We start from the raw sequence: 18,247 nt of genomic DNA on the forward strand, positions 1-18,247 counted from the left end.
CACCATACGACGTTTCATATGATACTTTTAGCAGTCCTTATCAATCTTTTTTAGATATTAATGTCATTTCTTATTGATTTTGGACACACAGGTACCCTTGGGTACATTGATCTTTCAAGAATATTCGATATCATTAACCTGATTTTAAGCGTAGACGACCGCATGAGGAGGGGTTTATGAAGAAGCGCTTCCTTGTTTTAAAGATGATATCTCCATATACTGACACAAGTTTTGGTTGTGATTGCATGTGTAATCATACACAATTATTTTAGAAAGCAAACGGTATCAAATTGGCTTTTTGAAAAAACAGAGAAGGGAGATTTAATGATGAAAGTGAAGACGACGACAGTGATGCTGTGAACATTGAAAATGTGGCAAGTGACGCACAATAACAACGATGAGAAGCATATAGAAAAAAAATTGTAGATCAAATTAAGGAAACATATCGGGACTGAGGATGAACACATGTGTCTAGTTTGTCTTTTATTTGAAAAGAATAATGTTGCCCATTCACTGTGTTTGGGGAATTTCATTTTATATGAGGGTAGGACAGTCATTTCAAGGGTTGTGTCTGGTGCAGACCTACACATTCATTTTCCCCCTGTTTTTTTTAAGTTAACAAAGGACCATTTGTTATCTATTAAATCTATGTTGGATCTTTTTCCGAACTTTAGGGTCGATTTATTAATCTAGGGAATAATGTTGGAAACAATCTTCCAAAACATACATATCATTATATATATGTAATTAAAGGGTTAGATTAGTTATCTTAATGTAGACAAACCGAGATCAATGACGACAATCTCAAGCACCATATAACACGTCATAAGCCAGAAAAAATGAAGAAAATAAAAGAAACGGTGGGGTTCAGTCGTGACAAAAATCACTCTCCTTAAGACTGTAGACGCCCCCTATGGTGCAATCGGGTCCTTGCGAAACAGCCTCCAAGATAAAACAGCGCTCCGGTTAAAGCTATTTAGTAATGATGCACTTCAAATACTAGGCTACTAAGGGCACAGAGAGTTGCACTCAATTAGATATAAACAACTTAGAAACAAAGCCGAGAGAAAAAACAAAAGAAGTTTTCCCAAAAATTATTAGAAAAATGGGCAGTACTCTTCTCTTTATATAAGAGAAGAAAAGGCACCCCCAAAGGGTGTCTCCAAAGGATATGTCCATAAAACATGCATTTTCCCATAAAACTTGTTTGTTGACCATTCAAACAAGTCTTCTAATAGATACACCCATTGGTCATTTAGGTGTCTATTTGGAAGCAACAAAACCCTCTAATAAACATTTTAATAAAGAATAAAAATATTTTGAATCAAATATTTTTAAATGAATTTAAAATTCCAACAAATAATGGTTTATTTTTTTAGTAACAATGTCCCAACTTTGAGAAACACCACTTTTGCTCTTTTCTTGGTATTAATGAAATGTCTTTTGATGCTACTTATTTAGGAACTCAACTTCTACCCCCCCAGATCCCGTGTTGCCAGTTTTCAGTGTATTGACAGTATAGTGGAATCTAGGTTATCGATTTGGAAGGCCAATTTGCTTTCTTTTGCTTGTCGGCATGTATTAATTCAATCTATTATTTCTTCTATTCCAGCCTATTTAATGTCTTGTTTTGATTTTCCAAAAATAATTTTATCGTAGCTTGGATTCTATATGCTCTAAATTTTGGATCGGTGCTAAGCATGATTCTAAATCTCTCCATTTGATTTCTTGGTCTAAATTATGTGTTCCTAAGATGGTTGGTAGTTTAGGGTTTTGGGATGTTGATACTCAAAATAAATCCTTCTTCTGAAATTGGGTTGACACCTTATCAATGAGGACTCTACCATTTGGGCTCGAACTCTCAAAACCCTATATTTTCGAGGGAAATCCATTTTTTTCCCCCGAAGTTTATGCTAAAAGAGGTTCTTGGACTTGGAATAGCACTATAGGTATTTTATTAGTTTTAAAATCTACTGTGCTTCATCAGGTAGGAAATGGTAGCGTTATTTTCTTGGAAAAGGATCTTATGCAGCCGTGGTGGGAGCTACACCTATGCAGCACCGCTAAACGATAGCAAAAATAGGGGTAAGGTGGTCATTTCACAGGTGGATCCCACATGGGCCCCACATGTGAAATAACCACCTCCCCCCTGTATTTGGGGTGGTTTTTGGAGCTGCACAGTGCAGCTCCTGTTGGACAAGTGTGTGTCCATCAAACCCGGTTCGGTCCGGTTCAACCCGGTTCACCTTTGTATTGAACATTTATACATTTTAGTTTAATATTGTCACATGCGATATAAACTTTTTGAGCATTATGTGTCCGTAAGTTATACTTAAAATGGTAGTCATGACTAGGGTTTGGGCTGGGCACCCTTATCATATGGTCGTCGCATTGGGTATGCCTAGACATGTGATGTCAGGGTACGAATGCAAGTGCTCACATGTTTGATGTGTGCATTGACGAAGAATCTACTTTGTCGATTCCCTCATGTATTCCGCCGGATGTAGGAAGGGATAGACATGTGTCACCGACACTGCATACTGAGGGAACCGTCACCGCAAAGTGTGATCGCATTCTTTGGTTCATCAATGACCGAGACTCAAGCGAGTCAAAGCCGGTGTTCGGGAATGCGTGAACACTTTGTGAGTGAAGGAGTTATCCAACACGGTCACCACTGTCCGATTGGGGAACACCAAGATAGAGACTGCTCGTGCATGGTCGGATCGAATGCGGATCCGATCGTTTTGGAAATGGTTTTGCAAAATTTATTTTACATAAAATGATACATTATTTATAGTTATTTCAAATAAAGTGTTTTATCGAGTTTTGCAGGACCCGATCGGATGCACAGACACTCTTATATGGACATGTACTATGGATTGGGGTTTGGCAGTACATGTGTACATGCCCTAGATTCCATAATGATGGTGTTTATTAGTGGGGGGTTGTATATGATAAATTGTTATCATATAGGGAGTTATTTGGAATTTGCTAATTTAATTGGCTCTTTATTTAATGAATGGATTTGGTGCTAATTGTAATTATCCATTAATAATTAAATAAAGAATCTAATTAATACTTTCCCTATTAGATTCTGCTTCTTCACCTGTGTAGCACTTTGAGTTTAAACAAACGCCGATAGAGAGAGAGAGAGAGAGAGTCGGACTCTCACTAGGGCTCTATTAAATCTATCTAAGATTTAATTAAACCCTATTATTATAAATAGGGGACCAAAAATACGCAGAAGAGGAGCTCTCCATGTTTTTGGAGCAGACACTCTCTCTCCTACGTTTTTGGTTTATCTCTCTCCCTCTTGTGATCTCTCTTCTTCTTCTTGCTTCTCTCACCTGTGTTTGAGAGTTAGGGTTTGTGAAACCCTAGATCTGTGCTGAGGAGTTTGAGGGCATCTGGGATTGGCATGTAGAACCTTGGTAGCACCATTGGAGGTTCATATCTGTTTGCTTTGAGCGCTCATTGGAGGAAGAACCACTGTCTATTGGAGGAGCAACACTTGAGGCTCACCAGGTTAGCAGTTCTTTATTAATTCATTCTGATCATTGATTATTAATATTTATGGGATGCGAAAGAAACTCGAATCGATTATTTTCTGCTGCGCATTCGAGTATGGGATGGATCCCTCTTGCCATGTGATGGACTAGAGACGAGTTTCTCCGTCCTTATTGTGATAATTAATTTTATGGAATGCAATAGGGAAGGAGAAACCCTAATAGGGATGCACCAGGGTTCCCATGGGCGACCATGGGAAACCCTAAAATTAAAATGGGGCACCCATGGGACACCATGGGCTAACCCAGGGCGTGCAAAACCCTAAAGATAAATATCTTGGTCTCCCTAGGGAACCATGGTTTGATCCCTGGACCGTTGTTTAGCCAACAGCTCCCGCCATAGTTGCACAAGATCCAAGTCCTATTTTCTTCTGGTATGATCCTTGGATTCTCTCCTTACGCGATCCTCTTTATTAGGCTTCCAATACTAGTTGTATTTCTCACAAATGGGTCAGTGATTTAATTTTTTCTAATCAATGGAGCGTGGATCTTTTGCCCTATTGTTTTCCCTCTACTTTGGGAGGTGATATTCTGAAGATAGTTATATATAGAAGAGGAGGATTGCTGGTGGTGTACTTTTAAGTCGGTTGGATTTTTTTCAAAACCAAATTAGCTACCAAGTTTTTGATTTCCTTTAGGTCCAACCTCTTTAATTGCCACTCGCTGATAGATTCTCTCCCATCTTCTTAGTGGCGAATTTTTTTTGGAAACTTAAAATTTGTTATTTTTTATTTTATTTTTTCTGAAAACTTAAAATTCACAAAAAATTTAAATTCTTATTTTGACATTTGTTACATAGTAGTATTCCTGTCTGTGCCATATTAGGTAAATTTGTTTCTACTGACAATGTTTATGTCTTTTGCAGCTCAACTGATGAATCTATCTTACACATGTTCTTCAATTGTGATTTATCTCGAAGGATTTGGGTTGCGGGGGCCTTAGTGTTAAGAATTGATCCTTTCTCCAATCCATCCTTATTGTCGATTGTTCTCAATTTGTTAACCCATTGCAATTCATCTCCTATGTATCTGAATTGGGTTTTCTATGTTTTTGTCATCAAGTGTTATTTTGTTTGGGCTCATCGGGATCACATTCTCAAGAGTAAGGTTTCTGCTGATCCTATGTGGGTGCTCTCAAACTTGTACCATTGGTTATATGATCTGCAACTATCAAACTCCATCAACCTTGCTTCATCCGATCCATAGCTTGTTCTTGAGAACTGTTGTACTTCCCCTATTTCTCTTTCTTTATGTATTTTGAATTATCCTATTTTCATTTGCGCAGAAATTTCAAATCATCTTTTGCACGTAACAGGATGAGCCTATGGCAGTTTGACCATGGTGTGACGAAAAAACATAGACTTGGTGTACCAGGTTCTGATGTTGACATATTTAATTTTACTTAATGGATATTTTTTTTTCCTTTATCCCCAAGGAAAAAAAAAAAAAAAAAAAAAAAAAACCATTTGTAGACGTGGCAGTCCACCTATAAATACTGACTTTGTAGACTGAGAGTCTTCTTTATCGACTATCGATGATTGTTCAGTCTTCCCAGCCTTTCATGATCTTTGATGACCTTCAAACACCTTGAATTTCTCTGCTTCTGACGAAACTTGCAAACCTAGTAACGATTCATTCCTCACTTCAAACCGTAGCAATCAATCATTATCTTCCGCCATTGGCATTCTCCATTCGCCATGCTTCCTTTTTCTTCGACGGTTTCGAACCAGATTCGGTTCTTACTTCAGAGCTTGGACGACTCCAACTTCGATTCGGTCGTTCGCGAGCTATGTCAGGTACGCTTAAGCTTCTTTAATCATTATCATTTTCTTCCGTAATTTGTTTCCCGCCCTCTCTCCCTCCCCCTCTTTCCATATTATTGTAAAGTTTTCCGTCTCTTTTAACCAACAAAGAAAAAGAAAAAGAAAAAGAATGTCATTGGAAATCGTTGACTCTCTCGCACTCTTTATCGTTCTGTTTTTATAATTTTGAATTCATTTAGGGTTCGTCGTCTTAATTAGACACTTGAACCATGCCATTTGATGTCTTCTGTTACTGACATTCCCACCACCCCCACCACCATTTTCTAGGTTATTAATTGTGTCTGTTTGTCTAGTAACTTTTGGTTCATTGTTTTTACCATTGGCGTTGATCCGCAAGGGACGGAGGTGGAGATGTAATGGTCGGATTACATGGAACCGATTTGCTTAAAAAATCAATTTTTTTTTCTATTACGTTTCACTTTTGGAGACTTTCTTCTTTAAAATTACCGCCTTGATGAGTCTGTAAGATCCACCGGTATCAAAACCCCATCTGGTCTTTAATTCGTAAAAGATGATTTTTACTTGAACTTTAGACTCTGAGATGTCTCATGAACTGGCTTGACGCAAGAAAAGGATGGGGAAAAAATAAAACCCAAAATCACATGTTAGGCTTGAAAAATCTAAGACATCAATGACACAGAGAGAATTTACCGAGGCTAAATGCATAAAACTTTGCTCAAGGTCCTGTAATGCTAGATCCCAGATGCAATGCTAATGTTACACAGTTTTGGAGAGTGTGATGCTCAAATGCATGAACTTACTTTGTACACGTTGAATATACTCACTAACTCAACTACTAGTCAATGTGTTGATGAAGTACAATCTATCAGGTGTCTAAATTTGAGAGGTTTCTATCATCATTACCGAGCTTCTGAGTCTGAACCATCCAATGATTTTATTTGTTTTAGATGTGTAACATTTTTGGGTATAACCTAACAACCTCAGGTATGAAAGGCTCATTATTGAGGTTTTGTTTATGCTTCAAATAAAAAGTAATGCTTATAGAACACAGCAATATTTGTGCCCGTTTGTTAACTCATTTGTGGAGTCCTGACAACAGAGCTTGAAATTGCTTCATTTTGCATTGTGAATCGGTGTGCTCATATCTTCGTTGATACTCATTGGGTATGCAACCCCTAACCTGTCCACCGTCTACTGGTAATATGTATGTTGGGCATATTGAGATCAAATGGTCCTGAAGTTGTGAACAGTATGGCTTGTTTTCATTGACATTTAAGCCTTCCTCAGAATCTTTAACTAAACCCTTCCATTTGCATTTGTTGAGATATATATGGATGAATACAAGATACCAAAAATATTTATAGCATAAAATTAACGTCATTAACTACTAGGACCTACTGCATGATGAACTGAATGTTCTATTTTGGAATAATGATAAGAGTAATTTTGGCTGGTTTTATTTTCTGGAATCATTTGTTAGTCAAAACCAAACGTTTTAAATCATATTTATTGCTATTTAATTTCATTTGTGAATATTTGTTTGTTGAGTTGTTACTGTTTCATATTTGTCCACTGTTTCACAAATTGCTTATATATCACACTGGGTGTTAATATAATTCTCAAAATCCGCCTGCAATCCAATATTATTGATTTTGCTTTTGCCTTTGTTCTGTGATCTTCAAGCTCATCTCGTAAATGCTCTCTTTGTTGCTTTCTGATTCAGTATATGCATTTTTATTTTCTGTAGTTTACTGAGTATGGAAGTGAAGGAAGCATATTGCTGCTCCAGTCCTGCTTGGATCACACAAATTTTCATAGTGGGGACACGCAGAACATGCAGCTGAAACCAGATTTTCTTGCTGCAATCTTTAGATATTTGATGGATAAACCAAATTTCAGTACAGTGTTTTGTGAAGCATTAAGAAGTACATCAATCACTGAGGCTTTTCTTGGAGATTTTTGTAATGCATTATGCTTTTCGGTGTCTGAGAAGATTGGCATTGGTCTTGCTTTGTCAGATTCGGAAATTCTTGATATTAGGACATGCGGTATGTTGGATTACTTACTCTGGAGAGATTTATGAAGCACATTGATCTCTACACTTCTATTGCATTGGTGCATCTGTTTTTGTTCTTCATTACATTGAATATACTTTTCCTGTTTATCAGGTCAAAACTTCTGCATGTACCAGATTGAGGAATGGTGTGCCCATCCCACATCTGTTGATTTTCATGGACAAATTCAGAATATTGTCATGTTCCTGCATCAGTCAGAGGGCCTTGTTAAGCATGTGGATTCCTTTATGCGGATGTTATCCTTAATGCAATTGAAAGACATTTCTTTTGTACTAGATCCATTTATTTCAGATGATTTACATGGGGCTGATTCTTTGAGGTGATCATCCTTTCCTTGAATGTCTATAATTTGATTCAGTTACCATGTTGTTTATGCTTATGTTCATTGTTTGTCCTGATTCAAATTCCTTTCTTTTTAACACTTTCGGTACTTTTAATGCAGGCATTTGGATCTATTCTATGAATCCAATGAAAATAATTTTGATGCCGTTCTAGCAGAGATTGAGAAGGAAATTAGCATGGCAGATGTTATGAACGAACTTGGTTACGGATTCACTATTAATGCATCACATTGCAAAGAAGTCTTATCCCTTTTTCTACCATTGACTGAGGGGACCCTCTCCCAGATACTTAGCACAATTGCACGCACTCATTCTGGTCTTGAGGACAGCCAAAGCACATTTTCAATATTCTGCTCTGCACTTAGTGTCAGCTCAGTACCTGATTTACCATGTTTGAACTCCTGGAATGTTGATGTCCTTATAGATTCAATTAAACAACTTGTGAGTTTCTAATTTCAGTCTTTTCAATGTTTTGTTAGTTACTCTTTTTCCCTTGATTGCAGCAATTGGAATGTTGATATGGTCAAAATTCAAAAGGTTTAGCCAAGCATGTCATTGGTTTTTAATTATGATGTTCTTATCTTCAGGCTCCAGGAACTAATTGGGTTAGTGTAATGGAAAACCTGGACCATGAGGGGTTCTATTTCTCCAATGAGGAGGAATTCTCCTTTTTCATGTCTGTTTATGCAAATGCATGCCAGGTACGCTGTATGGCAAAAAGTCTGAAGTTTTAAAATGAAATAGTTCCTGTTCAGTTAGTGGTCATTGTGTAAAATGTGACTGCAGGATCCATTCCCACTCCATGCTATTTGTGGGTCTGTCTGGAAGAATGCTGAAGGTCAGCTATCTTTCCTAAGATACGCCGTTTGTGCACCACCTGAAATATTCACCTTTGGGCATTCTGTGCGGCAATTGGTATTAAACTGCACCTGTTCCAGCCTGGCATTATCTTTGTACAATTTGCTGTTTGGCTGATCATAGTTGCCAATATTTCTTTCAGGCGTATGTTGATGCAGTACATGGACATAAGCTTCCACAGAGAAATGCAAATCAGGCCTGGTTATGTCTTGACCTCTTGGAGGTGCTATGTCACCTAGCTGAGAGAGGTCATGCTGGCTCTGTGCGAACAATTCTTGAATATCCACTTAAAAACTGTCCTGAGGCCTTGCTTCTTGGGATGGCCCATATTAATGTATGTTCTCCCCCACATATACAGTTGATATTTTTGAGTTATTTACTTTAGAGAGACTTGTAAAGGTTGATCAAAATTTCTTTTGTCATAGCAGACTGCATTTAACCTTCTCCAATACGATGTGTCTTCAACTGTTCTTCCCATGATAATTGGCAACGCAATGAATAGTGGAGTATTTCTTCATCTATGGCATGCTAGTCCCAATCTTTTGGTTCGTGGCTTTATAGGCATTCATTTTGCTGATCCAGAAAATATGACCAGAATTCTGGGCATTTGCCAAGAGCTGAAGGTAAAATGAGGAGTTCTCCTGGTTTAGGGTTTCTTGTTTCCTTTAATTGGTTTCAAGCATCTCATAGCATCTGCATGATTCTTTTAATTCCAAGATTTTTTTTGCGTCAGTATTTTAGATTGCTGCTCCCTTTTAGATTCTTTCTTCTGGATTCTTGTATTCAGGACTAGAATCAATCTACATAATAGGCCTCTTTATTCTCTGAATATTTCATGTGGTGCATTTCTGTTCCATTTATACCTATGCTGGATTCCAAGGAGACCCTATAATGAGCACTGCACTCATACATGGATGTAGAATGAAATAGGACTACTGGATTTCTGTCGTGGATATTTGTGTATGTGTATATTCTCTTGGAGTCATGGATCAAGTAGCGATGTAGGTATTAGCCATTTTCTGGTGGTCATATCTCCTGTAACAGTTACGAGGAATCGGGTATGAAACCTAAAGATCCCAATAGGTAAACACTGTTGATGTTGTTACCTTTGAAGATATAGTTTCTTGTAATTTGTACTGCGGTGAAGCCAGATCATGGTCCCATTGTTTCTGTTTGTTTATGAGGCTTTCCCCCGTTCTCTCTCAATAGAATTTGATAATTATCTCCAAATAAAACAGGAAAAGAAAATCGGGGATGGAGCATCTATATTTCAACCTGGTAGCTGCCAGTGTGCCAGCAGGCTCCACAGTTAAAAATGTCATGGAGTCTGATTGGCAGTTGTAAACTGTGGCTAAGTTTGTATGTTTGCTTTTCACATTCCAATTTTTTATTTTGAAAATTTTTAAAAGCATTATTTCAAGGAAGAAGAATATCGTGGTGCTGTCAGTGTATTAGGTGAGTTTTACCTTGCCCATTTCTCTTTCTTGTTTGGTAATTTTATGATGTTCACTAGGGTGGGCGGATGATATTGTACATAAATGCATACATACATGCTGTCTTGGATCAACAGACAAGTGCTTGATATCATCGTTATCAAGGCGTCCAGGCTCCTTGGTCACCTAGGCGGGCGCCTTGCCGCCTTCTTGTTGTCGCCTTGATTTTAGACCCTCTCCAACGCCATGGTTGCCTTGCCACCTTGATAACTATGCTTGATATTCCATATTTTATGGTTCATATGTATCGATATATCTTTCCAGAAAAGGGAAAAATGGTTGGCACTTTGCAAGAAACCATGCATAGGCTGTTGGCACCTTGGTGCATGTCGAGAGCCCTAGGCAAGTGTTTGTTTATGCCTTGCCTAGGTTGATGTTGCACCAACAAAACACCCTTTAGATGTCAAGTTGCCTAGGTGATCTGAGATACGTTACCTTGGACCGACCCAAACCCAGTTGGTGTTCCAAACCAAGATGAACCGCTTCCCAACCATGTTCTGGTTCAGTAGGATATTTAGAATTAATTTTATTTGGGAAAGATATGTAATCTTTTATTTTTGGTTAGCTAATAGACTTATAGGGAAATTTCCAATTTGAGTTTTATTTTAGTTAGTCTAAATTTTAGGAAAGTAATTAGGAGTCTTTTATTTATCTTTAAATATGATGTAATTTCCCATCGTTGGAGACAGAATTGAAGAATGAATTGAGTTTATGGTTTGAGTAGCCTGAGGGCTGTGTGCGTCTGCACTCTTCCTTCCCACTCCCCTCTTCTTCTAATGCGATTTCTTCTCTCCCCCTGCAACTCTACTCTTCTATTACTCTCTCTGTGAAGCCCACCATAGCAGATCACCACCTTGGTCTGCATTATTTGGTATCGAAGCCGAAGGATCCATCCCCTTCCTGTCCATCTCTCATCTCATTCTCCTTCACTAATCTTCCTTCCTATTGATGTTCAGCCGATCCCAGAAAAAAAAAAAAACACTTCGATTTCACAGAAGAACGCACCCCCTACGGTTACATCAACATCCCCAAACCCCATTCCCCCTGACCACCCGCAGCAGCCCCCTGCCTCTCCCTCTATATTCCTGATTTTCTTCCCATTCCTTTTTACCTCACAGAAAACCCAACCCCTCACCTTCGATTCCACCCTTAGAAACAAAAAAATAAAAACAACCCACTTTCTTTTTCCTTTTCCCTCTTCATCGCTGTAACAGCAAACAAAAAAAATAAAAAATCCTGCGTATCACTGAACCCCAACCCGCAACAAACTCCCGTCCTTTCCAGCGACAGCTCCCACCGCCCCTTTCCGTCTGAAATCTAGGGTTTGACTCGGTGGAAAAAATAAAAAATGGAGAGCAAAGAAGATAGAGCGAGAGTCAGAAGAAGAGAGGGCAGAGACAGTACAGAACAGAGAAAAAAAATCACATACCTGGCTTCTGATGTCCCGACTTCCCGCTGTGATTCGACACCCTCACTCGCAGTCACCGTCTTCACCTTGGAGTCGAAGTCGCACACTGGTTCTTCGATTCTGCTAAAGGTTCCTTGCTTCCGCCATTTTTTTCCGTGGGCATCCTTTCTGGTTACTAGCGGTAGAAGCCAAGTCCACGTCTTCCAAATTATCACCCTCCCGCATCACATGATAAGTTATTCCTTTGAATCCCATCTTTTCCAATATTGCCCCTCCCTTTTAACGTGGCACTCTCCCTTTTTATCTTTTTCTAGATTCCCATCATACCTCTGTTATTCTCTCTTATCACCTTTTCTCCTTTAATTTTATTTTGTTCCAAGTAGATCCCTAGTATTTAATTTTTATTACCCATCATACCCTTTCTCTAGTCTACCTTAGTATCCCTTTAAGATTCCTTTAATTACAAACCTGGCCATGGACCCTTTTGTGTTCAAATTTAGAGTGCGTTTGCCCAATGGAAAACTTGCTATGTTGTTTATTAATGAACAACAAAGCAACGATTTTGTCTCACAATCTGTGGTAGAGATGTTATCCAAGAACGACCATGTCATTATTCACTCTGAGGATTATGTATTCGTCGAATTCTTCGTTTCTTATTATTGTGATGGAGCTCATTGTTAAGTGTTTAATTCTCCTCGGCGTGTTATTAAATTGGGTCGTGAATGGCAAGAAGAATGAAAAGGCATCATTGATTGTGACGGAAACTTGTGCACTCTACATCCTTTTCACATGCCCCAAACATTCATTCTTCATGGGTTAGTTGATGATTTTTGTTCCAAGCCAAAAGAGGCAGCACCAGTGATACAACCTCAACCAGAGCAGCCAAAAGTGGTGGCAACGGGAGATGTGCAGATCGTGGATCAAGTAACGACGGACTCAAGTGCAGTAAAGGCCATTTCCCATCATGAGTTCGTTCTTCCTCATGATTTCCTTGACATGGATGTACCCCCAAAGCTTCATATTTTGGATTTTCTTCAAGTTGCAAACATGGAACCGCTAGCCCCCACTTGTGAGATTTTATTTCTACCATCTTACAAAACTCGAGGTCGAGTTTTTCTCAACACCAGGGGAATTGATGTAGATACGTTACCTTGGACTGACCCAAACCCAGTTGGGGATCCAAACCAAGATGAACCGCTTCCCAACCATGTTCTGGTTCAGTAGGATATTTTAGAATTTATTTTATTTGGGAAAGATATGTAATCTTTTATTTTTGGGTAGCCAATAGACTTATAGGGAAATTTCCAATTTGAGTTTTATTGAGTTTCTATTTTAGTTAGTCTAAATTTTAGGTAAGTAATTAGGAGTCTTTTATTTATCTTTATATATATGATGTAATTCCCCATCGTTGGAGACAGAATTGAAGAATGAATTGAGTTTATGGTTTGAGTAGCTTGAGGGCTGTGTGCGTCAGGGTACCATGGTACTAAAACTTAGAACTTGACCTTGGGAAAAACCGAGATCTCGGTCGAGTTGGTGCATTTTTTTTTCCAACGCGAAACCTCAACTCAGTGGGTTTTAGACCTAGTTTGGGTCTGAAACTTGGTATTCAGCCTATTTTAGGCCATTTAAACACATTGACATTATCAGATTTTGCAAAAACAAAGTCCAATTGGTAGGAGTTTTACTTCGGACCTTAAGTTGGTAGGCGATGACGTACTAAAATATCCTACTTTACACATAATTTAGTAATAGAAAGCAAGCAAAACATTCAATTAATAGCTAAACAACTTAAATAAGCATTAGAAATGTTAAAGTGATACATCAAACTGTTTAACAATGTTACAAGTTACAACTATCATCACATAAACTGAGTTTGAATCAAGTATTCAGTCCCCAGTAGTGCCACATAGTCTTCCCATGACATAGTGTTGCTGTACTGTTGCATATACTCTCCCTCAGTCCCCAGTAGTGCCACATAGTCTTGAAGATGTGTAGCTGAATCCTTCAAATGTGCAGCTGAATCTATTGTCCCGCAGGTTACAACTTCAAATCCAGAGCTAAAATGAGTCACAGCCTTCAAATGGGGAAGAAAACAGCTTTTGGACAAAACTCGATCGAGTTCTGTCGAGTTAGGTGACTTTTAAAGAAGTAGATGGGTCGAGATCTGGGTTGACCCAAGATCTCGACTGAGAAAGTGTAATTTTTTAACTCATATACCAACTTGACTCGACTTCTCAAAAAAACGAGATTTCGGTGGAGATCTCACGAGTTCTCGAGCTATGGTGTGCGTTTGCACTCTTCCTTCCCACCCCCACTCTTCTTATTATGCGATCACTCTTCTTCCCCCACCCTCTTTTTCTAATGCGATTTATTCTCTCCCCCTGCAACTCTAACTCTTCAATTACTCTCTCTGTGAAGCCCACCATAGCAGATAACCACCTTGGTCTGCATTACTAGGCCTTCCCTGGACAACATTGTCATGTGTGATGGTTTAGTATGCTGGTCTCCACTGGTGTTGATTGCTTTAGTTGTTTATTGTTTGGTATGTTAGTTATTTGTTGTTTGGTATATTAGTTTATTGTTGAGAAACAGAACTTTAGGGTTTAAATATTTGAGTTGTAGAATTGAGGCATGGCTGTCAATGCTGAATGTGTTGATCTTTCTGATCTTAATGTATTCATAATATCTTTGACTTGAATCAGGAACAGATGCATGTGTATCTTTTATGCCTTGCTGCGTTGTTTATGCCGTGCTTGTGCTTACAAATGTTCAATTTTGCAGATTATATCAGCTGTATTGGATATAACACCTTTCTCATTCAGTATTAAACTGGCTGCCCTTGCTTCTCGGGAAGAACACATAAATCTGGAGAAGTGGTTGAATGATAATATGAGCACACATAAGGATGTCTTTTTCAAGGTACAGTCCGTTCAATTCTGTGCATCATCTTCTTCATTTCTCTGTTCTCCTCTCTTTCTCTCTCTGTAACTTTGATAGCGATGATACTGCAATTAAACATTTATGATGCTACTTTGCAGGAGTGCCTCAAGTTCTTGAGGGAGATACCTATTGACACAGCAGAGGATCCTGCAAATCCGTTCCAGCATTCTGGTGGTGTGGTGAATGCCTATTTGGAGTCAAATTCAACATTTTTCAAGGTCCTAATAGTGAAATAGTTCATTTTTCTTCTATGTTTCATCAAATGATAAAAAAAGTTTATTTGTTATTCACTTGTGTGTTGCCTCCGTCCATTTTTCATCTTCTTATTTGCTGTTTTTTAGGTCCTTCAAGCTCATGCTTCACAGATTACTTCTAACCAGCTTGCTGAGGAAATGAAGAAGTTGCATTTAGCATCCATTCATGCTAACCCGAGACTGCAGAATGGTGGAGCTGTGGAGTCGACATCTGATGTTTATGGAGATGATATTGAGGCAGAAGCCAACTCTTACTTCCATCAAATGTTTTCTGGTCAGCTGACCATTGATGCAATGGTTCAGATGCTTGCTCGCTTCAAGGATTGTCCTGATAAAAGGTTGAATCTTTAATCGACTTTGTTTTATTTTTATCCGTATTCTAGGTTATAAAGACGTCGATATTAGTGTGCAAGTGTGCAGCACAGCACTTGCTGTGAAAATCATGTAAGCGTATATAGAAAGCAGAAGTGTGGTGTTTGATGTGGGGTGCTTTGAGCTTTGTTATGTGGACCTGACATTTCCTGGCTGCTGCATTGCATGTCCATGGGTGTGGAGATAGATGTTGCAATTGAAAAGTCATGGACTTCTTTTTTCGGGGGGAGGGGAAAGTTTGGGTGGGTTTAGTCTATTGTCCAAGCTTTTAAGCGGAGATGAGGTTGTTGAGATGGATGTGTGGCAAAACTAGGAAGGATAAAGTAAGGAATGAGATCATATTAGAGTTGAGTTGGGAGTAGTTCCGATTCATGATAAGCTACGAGAAAGTAGTTTGAGGTGGCATGGCCATGTTCAATGGAGGCCTTGGGATGTTCCAGTATGGAGGAGTGATTTGATTCAAATTGAAGGAACTAAAAGAGCCAGGGGCAGACCTAGAATAACCATAGGAGAAGTGGTGAGGAAAGACATGCAAAGCTTAGACCTCATATCATGTATGACTTCAAATAGAGCTGATTGGAGAGCAAGGATCCATGTGGTCGACCCCATTTAGTTGGGATAAGGCTATGTTGTTGTTGTTCATTAACCCGAAAGTAGGAAGCAGAAGAATAAGAAGAAGACAAAGAAGAAGGTGTTTGGTTACAACAACAGAAGAAGAGGAAGAGGGGGGGGGGGAGAGAGGAGGAGGCAAAGGTGGCGAATGATGAGAGGACTGGAAGGAGTAGGTGGAGGGGAATAGGGGGCACTCCTGGAATATATAGCTCTAATAAATTTAACCCCTCTAACAACACTTAAAAAAAATTATAAATCTTGCTAATAACAGATTTTAAAAATTACATTAAGATTTAAGCATAACTCCCCCGGAGTCCTGAATTCTTTTCTTTCATGGTTTCTCAAGTACGACCCCATGCATCCTTGTCATTCAGCACCTGCATTCACATCCATACGGCATAGGTTTTAAGAAACAGTATTGGATCGGTTGGGTCACAGTATCGGGATCCTTATTGGATGGGACTGATTTACTCTATCAAACACAGTGCATTGGCCTCTCCACGCCCAGTATGGGGTTATTTGTTCACTGGATTGACTGGCACTTTTTTGGATTGTATAGTCCATATTGATCTGGATCAGTGTTACCTAGAAGCTGGCCAATCATTAAATATTTGAGATGATATGTTGGAAACAGTAGAATTGTGAAATTTTCCATGTCCTTGTAAAGTAGTCTTTATCATACTCATTCAGTTGTGCATGACTTTCTAGTTCTTGTAATCTTAGGTTGTCTTGATGGAACTTTCAACGTTACCTCATTTAGCGGCCATATTTCAAAGCAGGCATGATCGTTCATTCCTTACTATAAATTATAGGGTAATTTATGAAACACCCCTTGAAAATGGAGCGATACTCAGATCACCCCCTCTACACTAACGGTGTTAGTCTGCTATTAGTTATTGGTGTAAAAGGACTATTTTACCCTTGTACTAAAGCATTAGAATTAAATTTACAATACTACCCTTTCCTTCATCTTCAACCCAAAATACCCCACTGCCTCTACTTCGCCCTGGCAACACCGCCGCCGCCGCCTCTGCTTCCCTGAGGAGGTCTAAGCATGATGACCCTCGACGGAGGAGGACAAAAAACAGAGCGAACATGGCCGTGGTGTCGCCGTCTGAACTTCGCATGAAAGCGCCATCCAACCAAACGAACCGCTTCTCTGCAAAATTTCATCCAATTCTAGTACCCCTCTTCCCCTCCTACCCATCCATCTATTCATCTCCACAAGACTGAACTTTTTAATTAATTTTGCATGCCTAATTTCAAAGATTGACCGGGAAGAACTCCTCCACCTCCTCTTCTGACGCCGTTGGTGTTGCCGTCGCCGTCTCTGTTTCCCTCTGTTCAATCTTGGTATGAGGCTTATAACCTCTTCCCTCATGATCTTCACCTGCTCTGGAGAAATTTGGAGAAGCCTTTGCTTAATGCTAACTCTCTTCTTCCGAATACCAACCTCCGGAATGAACACCGAGTAACCCAAGAATCTCAGATTACACAACAGAAATCTGAAATGGGTCTTCTAGATTAGGCACACAAAGTTAATTCTACCAACGAAAACCCAAGAATCTGAATTAACGTTCATCCAGAATCATAAAATGGATCAAGTGGAGCTCAAATTCGTCAAGATTCAAACAACCTCCAATTCAAAACCCCAAACAAATCCTAAACAAGTTCAGCAAATCAAGACTAGACAGAACTCGAAAGCTAAGAATCAGAACCCAATTACAGTCATCAATTCTGACGGTGGTGGTTGTTAAAACCCTAACTCCATTCGGTTTAGCAATTTGGGGAAGAAGGAGAGGGAATATTCCTTCTCCGATTCCTTGTTTTAATTAAAAAAAGGGGTACATGTTGGGTTTTTTAGATTCAAGGGTAAAATAGTAATTATACTCTGCTCAAGGGTAGTTTAGGGTTTTCAAAAAATTTAACTAGCTGACTTCATCAGTTAACAGTGTAAAACTAACGGTAGGGTCTAATCTGAGTATAGGGCTCTAATGCAGGGGGTGTTCTGAGTAATTTCAAATAAGAGGGGGTGATCTGAGTATCGTTCCATTTTCATGGGTTGTTTCGTAAATTACCCTAAATTTTAATATTTATACAATTGCTTGAAGAAACAGTTCCACTAAAACAGATAACCAAGTGTAACAGGTCTTTGAATACTACCTACTGGTTTCTTATTAAATTCTTTGCAGGATTCTAGATATAATGCTTGCAGGAGTGGGACCGAAGGTCTAGCATTAACTGTTGAGCATACAAATAGGACTTTTTGGAACAACACTAAAACAAAAAGTTTTAGTATAGCCATTGTGGTTGTGTGATGTTTAAAAACTTAGAATTGGGTATTGGATCGGTCTCCATTGATTCCGATTTGAATCGTCCTGGAATCGGCTGGACTCGCTTGACTCGTCGTAACTCGGTCAAACTCATTACTCGTAGAATCAGGGTGAATTAGAATCGCCCCGGTTGATTCTGAATCGAATCAGCCAGTTCCACTGATTCCGATCTGACTTTTAAAACAGTTCTTTTGAGCAAAAAATTAATT

At 39.0% G+C, this 18,247-nt stretch overlaps 1 protein-coding gene across 6 annotated transcripts in view; it reads left to right on the forward strand.

Moving 5' to 3' along the window:
• Positions 1–5,199: 5,199 nt before the first annotated feature.
• LOC122666173 (CCR4-NOT transcription complex subunit 1-like) overlaps positions 5,200–18,247 on the forward strand; it is a 91,343-nt gene continuing 78,295 nt past the window's right edge. For 4 of the 6 annotated variants that reach the window (XM_043862305.1, XM_043862309.1, XM_043862308.1 and 1 more), the window contains exons 1-11: positions 5,200–5,361; positions 7,097–7,397; positions 7,518–7,743; positions 7,864–8,206; positions 8,353–8,466; positions 8,552–8,680; positions 8,766–8,957; positions 9,052–9,246; positions 14,309–14,446; positions 14,566–14,685; positions 14,809–15,059. In XM_043862305.1, coding sequence (XP_043718240.1) covers positions 5,263–5,361; positions 7,097–7,397; positions 7,518–7,743; positions 7,864–8,206; positions 8,353–8,466; positions 8,552–8,680; positions 8,766–8,957; positions 9,052–9,246; positions 14,309–14,446; positions 14,566–14,685; positions 14,809–15,059 — 2,108 coding nt within the window. In that variant the 5' untranslated portion in view covers positions 5,200–5,262. The remainder of the gene's footprint in view (positions 5,362–7,096; positions 7,398–7,517; positions 7,744–7,863; positions 8,207–8,352; positions 8,467–8,551; positions 8,681–8,765; positions 8,958–9,051; positions 9,247–14,308; positions 14,447–14,565; positions 14,686–14,808; positions 15,060–18,247) is intronic. The other 2 variants (XM_043862307.1, XM_043862311.1) reach the window with 1 other exon arrangement.

This window comes from Telopea speciosissima, chromosome 6, assembly GCF_018873765.1.
Source record: "Telopea speciosissima isolate NSW1024214 ecotype Mountain lineage chromosome 6, Tspe_v1, whole genome shotgun sequence".
Classification (NCBI taxonomy): Eukaryota; Viridiplantae; Streptophyta; class Magnoliopsida; order Proteales; family Proteaceae; genus Telopea; species Telopea speciosissima.